Genomic DNA, 17,600 nt, shown 5'->3' with positions numbered 1-17,600 from the left:
GTGTGCGCCAATTACATCAGAATAGGGGGAGTGCGCGAACGAAAGTACTGACACTGCCGGTAACATTAAAAGTAAAAAGGTTACCAGAGGGTCTATCAACACCCTTCAGAGACCTCTGATGAGCCACCCCTGCAGACTGATCAGAGGTACTGAGATCTACATATCAGCAGCGGTGATCAAAGTGAAAAAGAGGGAGAAAAAAATAAATAATAAAGTGATGTTACCATGACATCATAAGGGGTAACATCCAATCCCAAGAAAGATCCCTAAGGTTTTAAAACAAAAATAAAAAAATATTAAATAATGTTAAATAATAAAAAATTAAAAATAGGGGCAGAAATACCTTGTGCTCCTCCCACTAAAATATAAATACTTTCTTGTCCCCAAAAATAAGAAAAGCAAGTGTAGAATGCAAGGGAGAATTTTACTCCCTTATAAAATAAAAAAAAACATGAATGTGGGGTATTAATTTTGTGATAAATCACACTCTGAATATCTAACACTGCTTACATTGCTTTGTGCTGAAACGAGTCTGTGTAAAAAGGTCAAAATTAAGTGGCCAAAACAGCTGGAGATCTTCTCTTAATAATGCAGTGTATTATACAGTGCTGTATAAAAGTATTTGTCCCTTCCTAATTTCATTTATTTTTTGCTTGTTTGTCACATTTAAATGTCATTCAACTAATTTTAATGTAGGACAAAGACAACATGAGTAAACACAAAATGCTGATTTTAAGTAATCATTTCATTTATTGAAATAGTCAAAACCTTTATAATCCTTGTGAAAAAGTAATTGCCCCCTAAACCTAATAACTGGTTGTGCCACCCTTGATGGCAACAAGGCAAATGAGTCTCTTACATTGCTGTGGAAGAATTTTAGCCTCCTCTTTTTGGCAGAATTGTTTTAATTCAGCCACATTGGAAGGTTTTTGAGCATGATCTTTCTAAGGTCACACATAGTATCTCGATTGCATTCATGTCAGGACTTTGACTAGGCCGCTCCAAAACCTTCACATTGTTTCTTTTGAGCCGTTCAGAGGCGGGCTTGCTTGTGTTCCTGGGATCATTGTCCTGCTGCATAACCCAACTGGACTTGAGCTTTAGGTCATGAACTGATGGCCAGACATCAGGGTTTTCTGGTAGAGAGCAGAAGTCATGGCTCCATCCTGTAGTAGCTCAGATCCTGAAGCAGCAAACACAACACATTACCACCGGGACTCGAATCTTCCAAAAACTTCCACTTGACTCATCAGTCCACAGAATTTTATCCAAAAGGTCTTGGGGGTCATCCAGATATTTTGAGCTTTTGTGATTTTTTTTTGGACAACAGTAGTTTTCACATTGCAACTCTCCCGTGGATGACATTTTTGCAGCCTTTGGAAAAATGTTGATAGGCTGGCCTACCTTGCCACATAGGGCAAGGTAGGGTTGGATAGCTGTTTACCTTCTATAAATCATCATTTAAAAGGGCATTTTGTGTTTACTCAAGTTGTCTTTGTTTAATATTAAAATTAGTTCGATAATCTGAACATTTAAATGTGACTAATATGCAAAACATAAGAAATCAGGAAGGGGGCAAATACTTTTTCACAGCACTGTATATTGTAAGGGATGGTGGAAGAAACGCAGAGAAGGAGGTACATGAAAATAAAAAAGCCTAATTAAAGAAAGGTAAAAAGATCCATTTACTCCATTTACGTTTTTGTAATGTTATCCATTTACTCGAGAAATAAAAAAATAAAAAAAGATCAATGCATTTCACAAAATTCAGCAGCTAACCAGAGTGGCAAGAAGTCAATAATATAACTGTATTAGACTTTCTAGATCTATTTTGAAATGTCAAATTCACAATATCCCACTATGGTGTCTTATGTCTATTTGAGGACTGTTGATCACTTCATTTCAAATCACAGTTCTAATTTCTTCTGCTGTGAAGTGTGACAAAAAAGTTCCTCTTGACATTTAAGTGAGATGTGGGTTTTCACATTATTCCTACACTGTGTGTTTTTTTGCTTTTAAATTATTTCTATTTATAAAACACAAATGGATGTTGTTGCGTCCTATCACATCCAGCTGTAGCCGCCGTGTTAGTTACAAATTGCCAAGTTCAAGGTCTGCGCCATTCCACTTTCTCTCCAGCAAACAAATATTCATCTTGCTTAAATCACAAGTCTTACATTGTAACAGCTATTGTTTTTTTGCCCAATGTTTGGAAAAGTAGCTAAAATCAAGAATAAGGTGAAGCCAAGAAAGCTTCCGACGTGGAACGAGACTGATAAATACAGGTCAAGAGTAGCAACTGGTGCTTACAGGTCAGGTTCATGCTTTTGTTTGTTGTGTATATTAAATCATTTTAGCCGGCTCAAACTTCTATTAAATAGAGGTGGGAAAGTCAAATGACGCTGGGGGTAAGCCAGGATCTAGGCTGGGTTGCTGAACCTTCACACAAGATGCTAAGATATTTGGAGAAACATATTTTCGTGTGCATTCACCGATGACACTTTCCTATTCCTACATTCTATTGTTCTACATACTAATGTTTACAGTATATCTCTCTATTAACATATTCTAAAGTTGCTGATTGTTTTTTTATTGGTTTGAGCAGTCTTTGTTCCAGGAAGGAGAAGAGGGAAGATAGGAAATGAATTTGATAATGCTGGTCCTGCCACAGGCTGCTGATGGTCCACAGAGCTCATGTTTAGGCTGCCGACAAACTCTTGTCCCTGTGTTGCATCCCTACGAATAAGTCTATAAATAACCACACATGGTGGCCACATTTCTCCTACAAAGTGTACTTCCTTCTTGTAAGGCAAACCCTTGTGTACTCATTGGATTCATTTGGTTTCAAAAGCTAAGCTGAGCAGGTAAAATCACTTTTCAAACTAAGGGGTTAATTATAATGTGGAAAATTATTATTGGAGAGTGAATAGCTTCCATATATTTATCAATCACTTGTATATAGACTTTGACACTCAATACAGGTCTACCCCATGTGACCCCAACATATCACATGTTGACTAGATACTGTATTATGCTTACATTATGCAAGAGAACAATTATGTGTAGCAATAAGATCTGTGGTTTTAAAGCAATATAAAAAAAAACTTTATCTTTTTGTGTAATCTTTACCTTTTCGTGCACCGTGTACTTCTCAGAGATTATGGAACCCTGCTGCTTTCCAAACTATAACCACCCAGCTGCAATCTTTTGAATGCTCTGAATAAACCACTTAAATCTATCTGATGGTATTTACCCCAACCAATATCAAAGTACCAAACATCTAGGCTAATGCGTTTTATTATACATCCAGCAATTTGTCAAAATAGGCAAGCACAAATGCTTCATATTGGCTTTATTATTAAAGCAATTTTCCGTCTAAGAAATACGACCACTAAATGCTGCTGGGTTAAGCACTCACTATAGCTTTTATTTATACACAATTCTGGTGTTCAGAAAATAAAGGCCGTTTAGTGCCCCCACAGAGATTCTTTGTAATCCCATGATAAATTTTACTCCGCAGAGTGAATTAACGCTTCAGGTTGATCTCTATCTTTAGAGGAGTTTTATAATACAAACTTTTGTGTTTTATTTAGAAAGAAAAAAAAGGTATTTTGGAACTTTTAACTTTTTGTTTTATACCTGTAGTAGAGTGAATAAGCACGACCCTATACTTATTTTAAGATTATTCCCTCAAAATGAATAGCTTTTGAATCAAATCCAAATGCATTGTGACCAAAGTAGAATTTATAACATATGTTTTTTATGATGAAAAAATTGTATGTGCTCACTTACAAAGACTTCTGCAAAATGTCCCTTAGCACAATTAATAATGACGCTACAGCTATCAAGTATGAAGTATCAATATATTATAATCAGAATTTAATATACGGCACTGCAAAATTTCAGATAACATTTTAGTCCGAAGAAATAAAGCCTTATGATGTTTGTTTTTATATTTTTTTTATTAAAAAAAAAGATAATGGTGAATAACGGTGAATGGTGAATACTGTAATATACCGTATATTCCGGCGTATAAGACGACTGGGCGTATAAGACGACCCCCAACTTTTACAGTCCAAATATAGAGTTTGGACTATACTCGCCGTATAAGACTACCCCTCTACCCAGCGTACAACAACCAGCCAATCACGGCAAGCAATGTACCTTACCGGTGATTTGCTGGTTGATTTGCTGACATATACATACATGCACTGCCCTTACACACACACACACATATATAATATATATATCTATATATATATCTACACATATGCCTGTCCATACATACACATTTATACACTGCCACCACACACCCCTGCCTTTACACACACATGTATATGTATATATATATATATATATATATATATATTTATATATATATATATATATATATATATACACACACGTATGTATATATATATATATATATATATATACACACACACACACAAGTATTACCTTATCTTCTGTCTTCTTTCTTCCATCCAGTTGTGGGAGCCCGATGTCTGGCACTTCAGACCTCGGCTTCCCTGCTCTCTAATCACTACGCGCCGGCTATTGATGCCGGGCGCCGGGACATGACGTCATCCCTGCGTTCGGCATCAATAGCCGGCGCCTAGTGATTAGAGAGCAGGGAAGCCGAGGTCTCAAGTGCCAGACCTCGGGCTTCCCTGCTCCCTCATCACTACGCGCCGGCAATTGATGCCGGGCGCCGGGACATGACGGCATCCCTGCGCTCGGCATCAATAGCCAGCGCGTAGTGATTAGAGAGATTGGTGGCTTCGTGGGAACCTCCGGCTTGGTAAGTACCCGGCGTATAAGACGACCCCCCACTTTTAAGAAGATTTTTGGGGGTTAAAAAGTCGTCTTATACGCCGGAATATACGGTATGTCTTTACAGATCTCTATGTTCTGGAGGTTGAAGACAGAGATATTGGGATTAAGGAAGCCTACACACCTGCAGAACAATCATCTAATTCCAGACATGACTCTATAGCTGCACTGTTGGCAAAGGCAAAGAAGACAGATGCTACTGTGAAAAATTCCTCTGGATTCGAGGACTGCTGTTTAAGAGGGTGGAGAAAACTCAGAAATAGAACATAAAAAAGCACATTGCTAACATGTCACACCAACCAGTGGCTGAACATGAATGCAAGATACACACTTTACATCTGGAACATAACAGTCAATTCGATCTTTTTCGTTGACGTCAATATTAATGTGTCAGGAAGTCTTCTACATTTACAAAATGTGCATTATCCATGTAGAATAATACATTGTGGTGGGCATTTCTTTAGGTCCATTGCCATATTTTTATTCTTTTTCAAAAAAAATGACTGTACTGCTTTGTGATTAGAGGTGGGCTGTCCATGTCCTTTGGTTCATCAGACAGGGCAGTGGTACTCAAAAGGCTGTTTAGTTTTAGCATTTAATGGTATTTGACAAGAATTATAGTTACCATTGGTGGTACATGATGTCAAAATGTTTTAAAAGCTGTTCCTGGTTGGGAATAGGTTGAGAGACACTTGAAATCTCAGACTCCATGTTTTGGGGAGGTTGGTGGTCTACTTGCCACTGCATGCTTTTCCTTTTTCCTGTCTGGCTACATCCCGGGCACAATTCAGTGGTCTAAAATGGGATTTTTAAATGACTATAAATACTATCACCGGATACTACATTTCCAAATCTGAAGACCCTAGGTAAATGGCATTACCTGCCAAATTACTTGACCAAATTTCTTTGTCCCAGTGATGTCCCTATTTTACAAAAAGTTTCAGTAAAATCCCACCCGTAGCTAAACCTCTAACCATACCCCTTAAAACAAAAGTGTCCCTCTTTGGTCATACGTATCAGAGGTATGCTAAGGTACCAACTTTGAAAACAGGATCCAGATTAATGATTACACAAATGCATATTTTGAGCATGCACCCACGTAATGAGACAGTATTGCTGACTTGATTGCATTCACATTCGCTTTTTGCCTCATTGTACCTTTCCAAACTTTTGATCATTCTGACCAGCTGATGTTCTACTTCTCTCCAATAAACGATGATGTTGCATCGGCATACAAATTAAAATAACCATTTGTGAATGCTGTACATAATGATCACATTTTAGACATTCGCTCCTTACAAAGTGCACCGTAAAAAATTTCACCTGCGCCATATTTAATGAAAGCAGTTTTCACAAGAAAACCGAAGGTCAAAGGAAGTCAAGTTTTGACCCCTGGTTTACTTCATCTTCGGGCGTACGGTAAAGTGAACGCATTTCCACACAATAACAAAGCTTTTTTTGTACTTTCTGTTCTGAGTTCAAACTGAGTATAACTGGAACAACAATATTTGAATTCTTCACATTTCTCAGACGCCCTGCTGTTTCACAGCTGAGGCCCTTTTGTAACGTTCCAGAAATGCTTCTTTGTTTGTACTCCTGCTCTCCTGCGCCCTGTCCTCACATAAACAGTTAGGTTGCTGCGCTGAATTAAAACTGTTAATTTCTATATTTACCTTTTATTTAGACTTTAGCCATATTGCCAGTGAATTGTTATTATTTGTTACATCATTAACGCGCACCGTGTCACTTTGTAGGGAGTAATATTTCACCTATACATTGCACCAGCCAGTTTATAACCAAACAGAATACGTTGGTGAAATTGTTAGCGCCATTATTTTTGCCTCTTCCTGTTTTGATTGTATTCAGCATGATGTCTCTTTGGGAAACAACGGTGTTAATTATGTTTAATTAAATGAACAAGCCAATCAAAAAATAAGATTCCTGTGGAGGGCAACTTATTATAAAAAATATTTTATACATCATGTTGACTAACACTTACCTGATTCCTGGAGATAACGATACACCAAGAAATTCACTTCATCACTGGTTATGCTCATCTTAGCCCAACCTCAAATGATGAGGTCCACAGGAAGTGATATCCCCACTCTAAAAGATAAAAATACACACATATATATATATAATAACAAAAAAAAAACAATTATAAGCCAGCTACACAGTCCCAGTTCGCTCGTTTTTCTATTTCCTGCAAAATACAAACGTAATGTGCTCCTTTCCTTTGATTTTGTTGTGAAAATCAATTCCATGTCCCTTATTTTTAATGTAAAATGTTTTGAACTTTTACATGAAAGCTTTTTACTGTACAGAGACGGCACTCACATCCTACAAAATACATCCTGTTCTAAGCTGTTAAAATCACTGTAAAGCACAAGAAAGAGAAAAAAGAAATAAGGAAAGCATTTCCCTTGTTGCAAGATCTGTTTTAGTGTTACGTGTGTTTATGGTATACAGCATAATAGAATTGTAAATAATGACTCCTATATGGTACATCTAAGAAGGCGACAAAGCTCAAAAAAAATAAAATTAAAAATATTTAACAATAATTTATAATGTAACATTTAATCCCCTTGTAAATTAAATTGAAACCTGATAAGATATTTTTATCCCCTACAAGTCCCACGTTAAATGTTGATTAAATATGCAATTTTAATTGAAACAAAAGGTCACATTTTGCATATACTTAATTACAAATGCTTGACAGAATATTTATTTCTTAAATTAGAAATAACTATTTTTTCACACTAATAATAAGATGCATTTGCTCTTAATAGAGCAGGGAGTTTTCATGAAGCCTTAAAGGAGAACCTTATTAATAGAATCGCATTAAAAATTAGTTTTCAAAAATATTGGGCGGTATTCTTCTTTAAAAGACAGAGTTTTTAGATAACATAATGTTTTCTAATAAATGGCTAACAACAATTTGTATGTGCTATTGCTCTGTTATTTTACCCCAATCTACTAGGCAAAGCAGACATTTTGAAAAAATGCAATTATTTACCATATTCCAAACTTGCCTACCAGGTTCTAAAAGTCCTCACAATAAGCGGGCACTCGATTCTTTGCTATTTGGTGTGATGTTGCCAGAAACCATGTTCAAAAATATCAACTCATATGTTTCATGGCCCAAATGCTAAAGAAGGCTACCTCAGAAACGCTTATTAAACATGTTTTGGTTGGGCAGTTAAAGAACATGGATAGAAAAGCAGACAAACAAAAGAGATGGCTTCTTCATCCCAGGCTTATCTGTATTCTCTTTCAAACCATTTTAATACTGAAAATATAAGTACGATTCTGTGGCCTAGTTCAATTTTGCACATATTTTCCTAGAGTAGAAAAAAGTCTGATGGAATATTTTGTCGTAAAGTATAAAATGCACAATAGGACACATTACCTAAAAACTAAAATAACATTTTATGGATTCCAGTCAAGAGCAAAGCACTTTAAGACCATACAAAGGAGACGGAAATGTACTCTCCTCTCTTTAGAAATGTCTTGTCACTGTGTAACTACAACCAGATATGAAAACTGATGCTGCAAACTTCGGATTATTATGTTAACATTACATTGTGTCCAGAAATCCAAAATCAATTCAAGGTGAATATGTATTTAATACTTGTTGCAAAAAGTCCATGCAAAATGCGGTGGATGTTTACGCAAAGAAACCATATTATATATTACATATTCATTAATAAGAACTTTTTTAATAAGACATTTGTAGGTAAAGGTTCTTATGGAAAAAGTCCTTATGACTTAAAAATTATATTAACATCTATGGTACTTGCAGTCACCACCTCCAGAGGCAGTGCCTTCCAGAGGTTTACAGCCCTTACTGTCAAGAACTTTCCTGTGACTATAAGGTAGCCTTTTATTATCTCCTGTCTGTTGAGAGAAGATATGTCGTGTAGGACCTCATTGGGACCTCAAGTGTATTCATAGACATGAGTTATGCCATCTGGTTTCTGGCTCAGTGATAATTGTATCTTGAATAGTGCAAGTCTTGTAAAGTAACAAGATCTTGAGGATGGCAAAACACAACTTTATTTTCTACAACTACAAATACTTACAACAACGTTAACTAATACCACTGAAAATAGATTCAATGAAATCCCTCAAGCGAACATCAAAAAGTAAAGATGTGTAATATCAGTAAAGAACAACAAATATAGAAACTGAGACGTTTCTCTCTTTGCAATTATTTTGAGCTACAGAGCAAACCCATACATGGCTTTGGTGACAAATGTTCAGAATGGAATCATGTAAATCCAATAATACAACTTTGTGGACCTTTATTAGGTACTATGCATGGCTGATTACAACACGTAATATGAACCATGTCTAAAGAAAATGTAATTTTGGTAACTAATTTCTAGAGAACTCTCAGCACTTTTTTTAATGTAATTTCTTAATTTTATGATTTGTAGCAGCATGTTAATAATTTATTCTATGAACAGAATATTTTTGTATTTTGTAGAAAGTTACTTTTGATGGTGCAGTATTATGAACTTAAGGTCAACGTGGCTAGCCAAAACCAAAATGACTTAGGCACTACGTTCATGCATCAGTGTTTGGAGTTATCTGTTTTATTCATAAATGACCCAACTCAACCAAGGACAACAAACTCCCACGTGTCACGGGCCACCTCTACAAGCGGGTGTGTGTGCTGTACGGAACATAAATTATCAAATAAGACTGAGTGGATGAGTGACAGGTGGATAATCATGCAGGCTGCAAACTGAGTCATTCTAAGAATTTCAATATTTCTGCAGCTCTTGCTTGTCCATCATCATCTGAAAAGTAACATTTTCTCTCTATGTGCACTGATGAATACACAATATATAAAGGGCCAGCCAAGACTTGAGTTGGCAAAAATAAGTACGACTAAAAACTGTTTTTTTTTATTTTTATTTTGGCTTGATATGAGAGGGAATGAAATATAATCATGAAAATAGAAAATAATTACATGTATAACCAAATCACTTTTCTTTTATGTTTTATATTTTCATCAACAGACAAAATGTCTTAATGCAAAAAGGATAGGAGGTAATTTAAACGAACCATGGTATTTTGGCATATTCTTCATTGTGTCCAATCCATAGTCCAATATGGATGGATTACTCTCAAAAGTAACCTGTACTCATCATTTGCAAAACATCTACCCATATATGGCCAAAATAAAGTGGTCAGAAAATAAAGCTCAACATTTTCTTAGATAATATTAGCACGCTATTATTTTTATGTAGCCCTTCCAAATAAAGAGGGAAATAAGCCTCTCTGTTATTAAAAAATGTGATTAGGAAACCAAATTCCTCTGATATAAAAGCTTTGTTCTTGAGAGAAGTTTGGCATGGTTGACTTTTCTACAAATGCTCTTTCTATAAATATATCAGAGATTGAAACAAGATATTTTCTTCTATGGGTATAGTCAAACATCAAGCTCTGGTATTCGAACGTTTATACTTTTAGCTGGTTGGAGCAGTCAAAGCAAAGTTTATTCCACCAGGACTGTCAGTCTGAAGATTTAAGTCAGAGTAGATGTAAATTTATACCCATAAATCTACAAGTATAGTAGATTTATGGGTATAATTATTAAGTTGTAGTGTCACACAGTTCATCCTCTATAGATAAAAAAAAAATGTATAGATATATTTGGTAGATTACTAGGAGTTATTTATTGGTTAGTATTTAATAGAGCAAATAAGTTGACATGGTTCATAATGATACCTGATTTCTTTTTTATCTGGTGGTTTTGCCCTGTGAGAAAGTAACACCCATGTAATAAGGCATGTTAATTCATTAATTACCTCTGATTTCACTTCTAGGAGTGCATCCATGGTATCTTTCTAAATAAAAACATTCTACACATAGTAACTAAGTAACTATGTTAAGCAGAGTTCTGTAGAGTCACAACAACCGTGTTAATGGCATGATTCAATGTGTAGCAAAGCCTAATAGCTCTTCAAGAGTCTAAGGTATCTCAGTTGCCTTCACACAAGCCCTTGATGGAAAAGGAAATCCATCCATATAGCATGATAGCGTGATTACACACAAAATGTAGCTTCAAAAAGTGTCCTAAGCGTAGGAATAAGGTTGTCATAGCATGGGAGAGAGTGCATGCTACTAGTATAAGACACAGTTAAAACAACAAGGGCAGATCACCCTATAAAACAAGAAGTTACTATATATAATCCATAATACCAACCATACCAGAATCCAAATACATATAACGCGCACAATGCTATAGTATAATACGGCCAGATATAAGGACTTTTTATGCATGTAGAAATGGGCTGCCATCCATCCTCAAATCTGTGGGAAAGTCCTTAATTTAGGGAGAACATCACTCTCAGCCACATAAAAATCTCCCTACCAGACACTGCACTCTCAATCATAGACTGCACTCTCAACCATACAGTCACAGACACACAGATCACATTCAGACACAGATACCTTAGCCAGCCACAAATTGCTTCAAATTTATATTTTATGTTATTACATAGCACCATACAATTACATGCATTTATATTAAAAAAGATAGTAGAATGATAGATAGTAGGTTATGCAAACATATGGGACGCTATCAGTTTTTCCATTTTATTGTCTATGGCAGGCCTAACATTAATGTTGTGTAGCATTGTAATGCAAATACACATGGGTTTCTTGTATATTTGGCAATACATTTTTGGATGCTTACCAGCAATACATGTGGTATAAGACTGCATCATTGGTCAATTTGTTTATTTCTATTGGTTAATGACTGGGGAGGTGGAAATTCAACTAATCATCTGGTGATTAAATCTGGATAGATTATTCTTTCCAGGAATATAGACCTAGATATATTGTCTTTCCTGAGTGAAACAGACAGATTGAAGCAGCAATAGATAAATTGAAGTTGTATGCAAATTTACCTCTACATTAATCTAACGCTTTAACATTTACAAATGTATTTAAAGGTACACAGAGTAATTCATTCGTAGTTATTGATCTTTCTATGCTAAAAATACAATAGGGAACTTAAAGGAGGATGCTGACGTTTCTAATATTTTAAATATTAGTTGAATAGACAACATTGTACAATTTGAGGGATGCAGGTTAGTAGGAAGCATCATATTGTTAAATGAGAAGTTCCATGGAAAATAAAGTACAACGCTCTATAGTATAGTAGCTTTAGCATTAACAAAACCTGGTTTTATCTCATTCTGTTTCAGCCAACTTTGTTTATCTGCAGATCTTGAGCCTGCCATTTTTGTCAGTCATGGGTCATGGCTTTCCATTCTTCAACAACACACTGAGCTAATGCTTTATGGCAATGCTAATGAAGTATGTTCCTCCATAGACATTAATGGGTCAGAATGTCTAGTAGGGTTATTAGAAATGAGCCAATGTACTGTTTACCATAGGTCAGTATGATAAGGAGTCAGGGTGTCTAGTAAGTTGGGCTAAGTCATAACAGAGCTAGAACACAAATTGCTATAATGCAGCTGACTGAAAACATTATATTATGCGAAAACTAGAAATAGCACCATATTTTATTTAAATATTTAACCTGATAAATATTTTATATTAGATACGTATTCCATTTTAAATATTAAATCTGATACTAGTAATCAGAGGGATCCTCTTTATGATACTGATGGGTAATAGACAGCATTTCACTTTTAATTTGACCATATTGCAAAGGTTGGATTGTTTCACTAGGAAAACATCTGTCATCTCCAAGGCAATCTAAAATTATCTTATATTCCATTGCCCTATCTCACAAATTAGGTCACATACAGATCTTATGGAATCTCTGAAATATTACTTTCTTGCCAGTCCCTGCTGTCTTACATGCATTACCCATTTAACCTGTTCCTTGCCTTCTCTGGTTAGAAGGACGTTTGAGACATTCCATTATAGAAAATGTGTATGTGAATGCAGGGCCGGAGTGGCAATAATGGGGTGGCTGTGGCACTTTAAGGCCAGCGGCCGCCGGATGATATGAGCGCCGCTGATGGCTAAATATACGTGTCAGCATGCTACATTTTTATGCATTTCGAATAAAGGTGCCCCTTTTTGTGGGCACCCAGCCAAGATGACGTCAAGGACACAATGTAGAATTCTCAATGAGGTAAAAAAGAACCCTAGGGTAACAGCTAAAGGCTTAAGGGAACCATTGGAACTGGTTTACATCTTGGTTTCCCTGAAGTTTGCCAGGCACCTTGAAACTTATTTTGTGGACTGATAAAACTAAGGGCGAATTGTTTGAGAAGAACACGCAGCACTATGTGTGGCATAAAAAGGGCAGTGCATACCCACATGAAAACATCATCCTAGGTATGGTGGAGGGAGCATCATGATTCATAGCTGCTTTACTGCCTTAAGGCCTGAACAGCTTGCCATCACAGAGGGGGCTATAAATTCCCAAGTGTTATACAGGATAATGTCAGGGTGGCTGTCTGCCAGCAGAAGCTGAGTAGAAGTTGTGTGATGCAGCAGGACAATGAAACTTAAACATCAAAGACAATCTGCCTTTTGGAGTGGCCCAGTTGGAGCCAAGACCTTAACTCATTAGATATACTGTGGAATAACCTCAACAGAGCTGTTCATACCAGACATGATAGGAATATGGTTGAGTTTGAGCAGTTCTGTAAGGAAGAATGGTCTAAAATTCCTTCTGAACATTGTGGAGGTCTGATCTACAGCTACAGGAAACACCTGTTTGACCTTATTGCTGCCAAAAGAGTTTCAACCACAGCGGTTATTATATCCAAGGGTTCACTTTGCGTGTTCAATAAAGACATTAAAGATTATCATTGTGAATTATTATCTTAAGCACATTGTGTCTGATGTACAAGAGATCACATTTTATGAACAATAAATGCAGAAAACCAAATAATTCCAAAGAGTGCATTTACTTTTTCTTGCCACTATGTATATACATTATACAATCTGATACCATATATTCAACAATATTATCTAGTAGAAGAAATTTCCTACCCTCCCTCCCCAAATTGTATGTAAAAAAAAAAGTGGCCCAGATTGTTAGTTTGGAGTTTTAGAACTCAGATGTTCGCCTTAAGGTGCATACTGCTTGGTTGATGATTTAGGTGTTAGATGTAGGAGGCATCTCCGTATGGTTACTGTATCAAAGAGTGTTTTAGGGTTATTGCCCGTCCCATCGTGTCAGGAGTTTCATAACGACCCTTGGCTTTTGGCGGAGCTGAAGCATTGTCAGTAAACTCTGTTTTCATGTCTGTTTCTGTGAGTTTTGATGGGTATAGTTACTATTACATGTCTTGTAGATCCTCATATAATAAAATATCTGATGAAGGCCACTATTTACTGAATATTTTCTGAAGAATACTCTATGGAAGAAGTATATCAGAGTTTGGTAAAGATGGGCCAGTCAGAAGATCTAGCCAACTGGCCCATGATCCCAACTGTCCACAAGTGGGACGTGAAAATCAAGACCGTAGGAAGATATACAACTTTAGTTGTGCAAAGTGCAGAGCTACACTTAGATGCTTCTGCCCTGGTCTACAACAAACTATACAACCTATATTTCAGTGTTATGTTTTTTTTTTACATTTTTTCCCAGCATTGGTACAAAATGCAGAAAGTGAGGATCCCACATTCTCAGCAAACTTTAGCCCTACCTTGGTTCAAACAATCAAGATAATGCTGACATCATTTTAGGATCCAGACACACTGATATAGCTCTGAGGCTCAAAGAAGGGCTATCCAATATATATATATTTATTTAGCGCTGTCCATTTTTTGTTGACATTTCTGTTTTCTTTCACATACCAGTTTATGACATTTTACTTTCTGGTTTTTATGCTGGATGCTTAACTTAAGGATATGCTGCTTTTTTTCACTATTTTGATATGAATTTATACATGTTTTTCCCCAAGGGGTTCTTATAATGAATTTTTCAATTTTCACGGTGGTGTTTGTCACATTGTAGCGCTGTACACTTTTCCTTTATCTTCCTTGTCACAATCCTCGCTGTGATGATTGCTTTATGGTAGAATTAAGATGTTTTATCGATTGGCCTTGAATATTCATAGGGTATTCACCGCAGTCCAGTAAGATAACGGCTTGTTAGTTTTATTTATGAGCTTGTGATAATACGATACCTACGATTTGAGAGCATGTAAGTGTAAGCGTACTACGTTATCTCAGTATGGTTACACATTTACTTACACAAAGCCTTTAATGAAAAGACCCCAAAGAGTAAGACAATATAAATTGACAGCTCAATGGGCAACCGGCCTCTGACCACCACTCCTGGGACAGAGGTATGGTGTCTGCAAAACGAGACTGTCCCACTTGAAACGAGACACTTCAGAGGTTTTATCTGTGATCCACAACAAGGACAGGCTAGTAGTAAAACTATAGCAATAATAACAAAGGCATAACTGCATAAAATAATATTTGTATATGCAGGGAAAGTATTTATTGATCCCCTTTCATTGAGGAATGCCAACCAAATACTTACCGGCAATACTATTTAACAAATGGACCATGCTGTTCCTCTTAGACAAAACATTTAATGGGTCCCCTGGCATGAGTCTGAGTTTCATCATTTAAAAATGAATATAGAATATAGAAATGTTTAATTATGTGCCATTAATACATGTTTATGAATGCTCAAAAACATATGATTATATACCTTTTTTATGGGAATGGTTTTACAATTAATCAATGCTAAAAATGAAGTTTCGCGTACAGAATTTACTTATGAAAGTGTTAACATCGGCATAGTACATAGAAGAGCCACGTTAACTAATTTCCTTCCAGGAGGCTTTGATAAGTAGCGTGTTGATGGTTTTGCCAATGATTTGACTGGCTGTTAAGACACGAGAGCTGATTTGGGAGAAGAATCCATTAATTTGTACTCCTGTTTATCTAACCAGCACGTCCATTTATCATACTTCCAAGTGATGAGGCATGGCTTTAATATTTGATTATTTAAATGTCACCGAACTGAAACCCTGCCTTATTAGCAGTGCATGATAAAACTGATAAAGATCATTCCGGGGGGGAAAAAATGCTGTTTTTGTGCTGCAAATAGGTCAATCATGCATTCATTTTGATTATTATGTAATCACTTCTAAGGCCCCAGTAAAGCTGCATAATAGAAAGAACAATTTAAAGAAATTAACTCAAATGGAGTATAAGAATAATTTATTCTAAAAGTGATTTCATTTTTTGTACCATCTCCAGCATCATAGTTGAAACCTACTATTATGTAATACTTATTATTGTACCGTTAATGCCTTTAACGGGTAATACATTATACTGCTAATCTCTCACCAGAAAAATAAACAGACACAACACTGTATGAAAATGGCTAGTTTATATTAATTTGATAATTTAGTGAATAAATTAATCACTTTTAAATTGATTTAAATTGTACATTTACAGAGTCCATTTTAACCATATGGACAAATGTTATGTTATATAATATAATTTCATGGTAGCTGTTTTGTTGACAGCTTAATGTCCTTAATAAATCTGAGAAGGTTACCATTGGAGCTGCATCTTTTGCCATAAAGCATCATTACACTGTGTTGTGCTTTTAACATAAGAAGCATTACAGATTTCCAAAATAAAGAACTCCAATAAGAAGGCATTATAGTGATGAAAAAATTCAAATTACTTTTCAACACATAACAATGCTAAAAAATTCACAGATTAATAACAGGTAATTTAATCTTATGAAAGAGCCAACCACGTTAGACTCCATCAGTTATCCCCCCCATATCCATTTCTCCTTTAAAGTGAAATTAAACTTTTCATAATGTTTGCATTATTAAGAAAAAAATGTAGAGTGCTGAGGGGTGCCGGCATGCCTAGGAACTCTCTGGGTTTTGCCTGGAGCATCCGGGTGAAACACTGCTTCTCTGGGTCACTGTGGGAAACTCCAGGTCCCGGGATAGGCATTGCGGCACGCCTCACTCCCTACCCCCTTCTCCTTTAAAAATGGCATGCGTCGCGTGACGTCGGAGGGAGCACCTGCAACATCATCAGGACCTACTAACCGCATCCCCCATTGGGGGCTCCAGGGAGCCAGTGAGTTTCCAGGTATGTGTGCCTGTGAGGTCACAACCCCTGATTCCTGCATGATAGCAGGGATCAGGCTATTTTTCACCAATGTGTAGACATGTTTTTGTTTTCTTTGGTTACCATGGTAGCAAGCAGCCACATTAGGCTGCCTGCTCCATGGGCCGATTGGGGCCTAAAGGTAGCGACATAAACATACTTTGCTGACTGATCTGCAGCCTTCTCTTCACCTTCTCATTTGAAGCCTCACTTTGAACAGTAAATGCAAACTACTAAGTCACATACATACAACACACAAGACTTTAGCTGGGACTGGGGAAAAATATAGAGAAAGGGGGGCGCACAATCTAAAAAAACTAAAAGGCATACACATTAAGATTTCAGGGTCGTTGCTAGAATAATAATAATACCAAGGTATGCACTGAATTCTTGCTTTGCTTTGTGTAAGATGGCTGGTGGTCAGCTCTGGTGCTGATGGGCAGCCTCCACAACACTACAGATGAGTGATTGGGCTACACAGTGCTCACCATATATTCACTCACCACATATACCTTTTTGGCTCCAGGGGTCTACTTTGCCAAACATATCATATATGTAGTTGGCACTGAAAGGAAAGTCCCAACTGTGGACATACTACCCATCATCATCCACAAGCAACGACAGGCAAAGTGTTTGTACCCAACACTGATGACAGTGGTGCA

The 17,600-nt window shown here is 36.5% G+C and overlaps 1 protein-coding gene across 3 annotated transcripts in view; it reads right to left on the bottom strand.

Annotated features, from left to right (window-relative positions):
- TBL1X (transducin beta like 1 X-linked) overlaps window positions 1-17,600 on the bottom strand; it is a 120,450-nt gene that overhangs the window by 20,764 nt on the left and 82,086 nt on the right. For 2 of the 3 annotated variants that reach the window (XM_053457405.1, XM_053457404.1), the window contains one exon: window positions 6,833-6,939. The exons of the other annotated variant lie outside the window; for it this stretch is intronic. In XM_053457405.1, coding sequence (XP_053313380.1) covers window positions 6,833-6,890 — 58 coding nt within the window. In that variant the 5' untranslated portion in view covers window positions 6,891-6,939. The remainder of the gene's footprint in view (window positions 1-6,832; window positions 6,940-17,600) is intronic. 3 annotated transcript variants of the gene reach the window in all.

The sequence above is a fragment of the Spea bombifrons genome, chromosome 2 (genome assembly GCF_027358695.1).
Source record: "Spea bombifrons isolate aSpeBom1 chromosome 2, aSpeBom1.2.pri, whole genome shotgun sequence".
Classification (NCBI taxonomy): Eukaryota; Metazoa; Chordata; class Amphibia; order Anura; family Pelobatidae; genus Spea; species Spea bombifrons.
This window is presented reverse-complemented; position numbering and strand designations above follow the sequence as displayed.